The sequence below is a fragment of the Platalea leucorodia genome, assembly GCF_965183815.1.
Source record: "Platalea leucorodia genome assembly, chromosome: 5".
Taxonomy (NCBI): domain Eukaryota; kingdom Metazoa; phylum Chordata; class Aves; order Pelecaniformes; family Threskiornithidae; genus Platalea; species Platalea leucorodia.
The window spans coordinates 79,218,884-79,224,298 of NC_138827.1; the positions used below are offsets into that span (position 1 = coordinate 79,218,884).

Below are 5,415 nucleotides of genomic sequence, written 5' to 3' on the forward strand. Positions count from 1 at the left end.
GGGCCGGTCCGTGGCGCCGCGCAGCCCCGCGCAGGGATCGACCCTGCGCCCGCTCGTGCCCGCGCCCGGCGCCGCTCCCGTCCCGCGCCCCGCGAACCCGCGGGGATACGGCGCGGCCGGGCGCCCCATTGGCTGTTGCTAGGTGACGTGCGCCGCGCCACGTGACCGGTGTTAAATGCCGTCCCGGCGGCGCGCGGCGCCGCAGAGCCCGTCCCGCTGGCGGCGGCGGGAGCGCGGCTGCCCGCCCCGGCCCGGCCCGGCCCGGCCCCGCGGGCGCGGAGCGCAGCGCAGCGCGGCGAGCATGGTGGCGCGGCCCTGACCGCCTCTCCCCGGTGGGGACGGCCGCGGGGCGGTGGCGGCGGCCCGTGCCCCGGCGGGCGGGGGCGCGGGATGACTGGGGTGCTGGAGAGCCTGGTGCCGGACATGCACGCCAGCCAGATCTCCGCCGGCAGCTACCACCAGCACGGCGGCCTGCACAAGCCGCAGGAGTCCCCCACGCTGCCCGTCTCCACGGCCACCGACAGCAGCTACTACACCAACCAGCAGCACGGGGCGGCGGGCGGGCCGCCCTACGGCCCGGTGGGCTCCTACCCCTACGCGGGCGGCGGCACCGCCCCCTACTCCGCCAAGGCCGGCTACGACTTGGGCTACGCGGGCGCCTACGGCTCCTACGGGCCCTACGGCAGCAGGGCCTCTCCGGCCAACAACGACTCCGGTACGTCCGAGCCCCGGGGGGGGGCGGCTCGGGGAAGCTGGCGGGAGCCGGGCGGCCCCTCCAGGCCCGGCGAGGAGGCGGTAGGGGCTCGGGACCCGGGGTGGGCCGGGAGGGCGCTCGTCCCTTGCGGGCCGCCCCGACGGGGCGGAGGGTGCTGGCGCGCTGCGGGCAGGGCCCGGGGCGGCGGGGGCGCCTCTCCTCACCGGGACCGCCGTTTCTGCCGCAGCAGAGAAGGAGGACTGCGAGCCGGAGATCAGGATCGTGAACGGGAAGCCGAAGAAAGTACGGAAGCCTCGAACCATCTACTCCAGCTTCCAGCTGGCGGCTTTGCAGCGGCGCTTCCAGAAAACCCAGTACCTCGCCCTGCCCGAGAGAGCGGAGCTGGCGGCCTCCCTCGGCCTCACCCAGACGCAGGTAGGACTCTCCCGCCGCGGGGCCGCGGGCACGTCCCGCCCCGCCGGGGCCGCTCGCCCTCCGCGGGGTCGGGTGCGGGGGTAGGCGTGGGGCCGGCCCGCGGCGCCTCGACGGCCCCGCGGTGGGAGTGCGGGGGAAGCGGCCGCGCCGCCGGGACAGCGCCGGGACCGCTCGGGGCCAAGAAAGCTGCTCGTCCCTGCCCCGCCGCAGGGGGCCCGGGCGCCGGGGCGGCCCCGCGGAGGCTGCGGCCGCCTGACGCCCCTCTCCCCCCAGGTGAAGATCTGGTTTCAGAACCGCCGCTCCAAGTTCAAGAAGATGTGGAAGAGCGGCGAGATCCCGGCGGAGCCGCCCCCCCGCCGCAGCGCCTCGCCGCCGCCCCCCTCCTCGCCCCCCGCCTGGGACTTCGCTCCGCACCCGCGCACGGCGGGCGGCGCCGGCACCGCCAGCCCCAGCCCCGCCGCCGCCTTCCTCGGTAGCTACTCGTGGTACCCGCCGGCGCCCGGCGGCCCGGCGCACCTGCCGGCGGCCGCCCCGCTCCCGCAGCCGGCGCAGCCCCCGCACCACCACGGCGGCGGCGGCATCTTCTAGGCGCCGCAGAGACTTGAGCCCGCGGGGCCGCGCCCGGCAGCCGCGGGGCACCGAGGTGCAGCACTGGTGTTTTGGTGAAGCCTGGCTCCAGCCGTCCCGGCGGAGAGGAACCGCTCCGCGCCCCGTCCCGTCCCGTCGCGCCGGCGGCGGCGGACGCAGTGTGCGCTCGGCCCCGCGGGGTCCGCCCTCCCGCCGCCAAAATAACCACGCTGCGGAGCAAGCATCCTCCTCCCCTCCCTCCGTCCCTCCGCCTCCTCCCCGGCTTTTTCATCAAACCACCGGTGCAGAACTTTGGTTAACTTTATTTTTTATTTTTTTAAAGTTGATAGGTGCCTTTGCGGATGACCTCACATTGATGTTGGGGATTAAAAAAATAAAATGTTAAAAAAAAAAGAGAAATAATTTTTATATGTAGATTTAAAACAAGAGCCTCCCGTATTCAAGTTATCCTTTTTAGCCGTGAACGAAAGCGTCCGGCCAGGGGGGCCGGTGGCAGGCGGTGGTGCCGGCGCGGCTCTGTCCCCGCCGGCGGGGGGGCTCCCGCCCCCGCGGTGCCTCCGGGTGGGTTTCATGCCCCGACGGGGCCTTCTCGGGGCCGGCGGCGAGCCCTCCCCTCCGCTCCCCCCGCCGGCAACCCCGCCACTGGTCCTGCCGCTGCGCCGTTTGATGTCTAGAGTCGTGAAAATAAAACAAAACAAAACAGGGTATTTTTGGTTATTTATTATGGAAAACTTAAACACTCTTTAATGTTTCTTTTACAATAAGCAGAGATTATTTAAATAAATTATTGTTTCCATGGTGCCCGCGCTGAGTTTCTTTGGGGATGAGGGAGGTTGGGAGTGTCGATCCGGACCCCGGCCCTCGCTGGGGAGTGGGGGGAGAGCTGCGTCCCCTCCACCCCCTCCCCATTGCAACTGCTGCCGCAAGCCGGCAACCTCCCCCTTTCTTCCCCCCCTCTCCTTTCCCGTCTACAATAAAATCTCGCCCCTGCCAGTCTCCTCGGCGAGGCCATGAATCACTCAGCGCTGCCTGCAGCAGCCCAGAGCCGCCCCCCCGCCGGCTGGCGCCAGCGACATTTCGCCCGGGACTGGCTCCTGCCGTCTCCCAGCCTCCCAGACGGGCCAGAGGGGTTTGGGGCAGGGCCGTGTCCGGGGACCGGGGTACGCCTGCAGCTGGTCCCCCGGCGCAGCCCTGCCCCGGAGAAATTTCGCCTCCCCCCCCGTAGGTGGCACCCAGGCCGGTAACCTGCGTGGGAGCTTTGCTTGGGCCGGAGCTGGCGGCCACCCCCGAGCCCCTCTATGGCCATTCGAGGGCTGGAGGCACCGGCTGGACCTCTCCGGGATGTGCCCCTGGGGGCTGGACCCCTCAGGACGTACCCCTCCGGGATGTAGCCCGCCAGGCCTCACCCCTCATAGCTGAACCCCCCTGGGATGTACCCCGCGAGGGCTGGATCCCTCCAGGCTGCACCCCCTTCCAGGCTGCACCCCCTCCAAGTTGCACCTCCCTGGGATGTATCCCTCGAGGGCTGGACGCCTCCAGGATGTAGCCCTCTGGGAGGCTCCGCACCCCTCCCTGCACCCCTCCGAGCTGAACCCCCTTCTAGGCTACACCCCTCCGGGCTGCCCCCCTCGGGACGTACCCCACCTGGCTGTGTCCCTCCAAGCTGTAACCCTGAGGGGTGTACCCCTCCGGGCTGCATCCCTGGAGGTCCCGGCGGCTGGAAGAAGTAAAGGGAGGTGAGGGGGTCTTTGCCCCTTGTGGCCCCGAGGGCCCCGCCAGCCTGGGAGGGTGCGGGGGGAGAGGGACCGGTGCGGAGGATCCCGCTGCAGACAAAATGATGAAGGGTCCCAGGCCAGTTCGCCCGGGGCAGGGAATGTGCAGCCCGGCCGGACTCTCCCGACAGGCCTTGGCATGAGGAGCCCGGGCGGGGCCGGGGAAGGCGCGGGGGGGGCAGCCCAACAGGGGACACACCGGAGGGGGGGGGCGGGAGGGCGGATTGCTCCTGAGAGCTTGCGGAAAGTTTGGGAGCGGGGGGGTGGGGGGAGAGGAGCGAAGGAGGAGTGAGGAAAAGAGAAGGGGGGGGTGCTGGAGGACGAGGCAGGAGGCTGTGAAGGAGGCGAGAGGAGGGAGCGGGAGAGACAAAGGGCGGCGCGGACGGGGAGGAGAGCCCAGAGCCGCCCCGGGAAACAGCGGGGCCGGCCCGGCCCGCACCTCTCTCCCGCGTCATCCCCCCGCCGGCCGCGGGGACACCCGGCGGCCGCGGCCTCGGCCGCCCGCTCGGGCCGGGGCGAAGGAGCTTCCCCGCTGGCGGGCGGCGAAGCGCTGGGGCGGCGGGCACGGAGCGGGGCGTGGGGGGAAGGCAGCGGGGCCGCCTCCAGAGACAGGGGCAGGCGTGGCGGGGCCACGCGTGGCGAGCAGCCCCGCGGAGCCCCCCGCCCCCGCGGTCTGGCAGGGGCTGTGCTCCCGGCAGCGCCCGGTGCCTCCGCGGGCCCCGGCGGGGGAGGGGTGGGGGGGGCTGGGACACCCCTCTGCCAGGTGACAAGTTTTGCTAAACCGCTCGTCCGGGATGCAAGATGAAACTGTGGGCGCGGGACGTAGCCGGGACGGGGACAGCACCCACACCCCCCCCGGCCCGTCGTTTTTACCGGCGCTCCTCGCTGTTAAATAACGTTCCCCCCAAACACCTGCCCCCCCGTGTCCCCGTCCCCTCCCGCCGCCCCTCCTCGCCCACCGCCTCCAGCCCGGTGCAGCGGTGCGGTGCGGAGCCCGGATCGGCCCCGAGGGGTCGGGCAGGAGGGCGACAGCGGCGTGGGGTCCCCGGGGCGGGGCCCTGCCCGGGCGGGGGTCGCTTGTCAGCGGCCCGGGAGCAGAGCACCCCGCCCCGGGACGGGGGAGACCGCGGGCCGCCCCCGTTGCCCTCCGCGCGTTCCTTCTCCTATTTACTTATTTATTATTTTATTATTTATTTGTTAGTATTAATTTGCTGCCTGCTAGCAGCAGCTCTCCCTGGGCTGCCCGCACCTGGTGTGTGCGTGGGGGTGTTCGTGCTTCACGCTGCAGCATCCCGCAGCTCCCGCAGCCCTGACAGGCTCCGCACTTCGCCCGCTGCTCGCACGGGCTTGGGATGCGGCTCACACCGTGCTGGGGGCGGCGAAGGCGAGCGGTGCATAGGCGCGCTGCACCGCCGCACGCACCGTAGGTGCATACGTATAGATAGGTGTATGTTTGTCATCCGTTTTCTCATGCTCTTTTCCTGCCCGATAGGACGGGGCAGGCACCGCTGTGAACCGTGTGCCCCCGCACAAGGCGGCAGCGACGCGGGGCTCGGCCGCCCGGGGCCGGGAAGAGCCGCGGGGTGCAGGGCAGCCGGGGGGCGAGAGCTGCCGCTGCCTCCCCAGCGCCCCGGGAAGGGCTGGGGCGGGGGGGCCGGGCCGATTCCGCCCCCGGTCCCAGCGCCGACGGCCCCCCCGTCGGGCCCGGCCCCGGGCGGGGGCGGCTGAGCGGGGCCGGCCCCGGGGGGCGGCCGGGGTAAGCGCCGGCTCCGCGGCCAGCGCGGCCCGGGGGGGCCGGCCCGGCAGCCGCCCGGGCGAGGGGCACCGTCTGCCTCCCCGGCGCACGGGCGGGGCCGGCCGGGCTTGTGCCGTGGGTAGGCAATTTACTCATTTGCCCCCGTGAAAAGAAAAAGCACGAGAAACTCA

The 5,415-nt window shown here is 72.0% G+C and overlaps 1 protein-coding gene across 1 annotated transcript; it reads left to right on the forward strand.

The window, feature by feature from the left end:
* Window positions 1–390: 390 nt before the first annotated feature.
* Window positions 391–1,717, forward strand: DLX2 (distal-less homeobox 2; the record flags this gene model as incomplete). The annotated part of the gene is made up of 3 exons (XM_082312534.1): window positions 391–715; window positions 942–1,129; window positions 1,403–1,717. 3 exons carry the CDS (start codon window positions 391–393, stop codon window positions 1,715–1,717), a joined length of 828 nt encoding a protein of 275 aa, XP_082168660.1.
* Window positions 1,718–5,415: the final 3,698 nt, after the last annotated feature.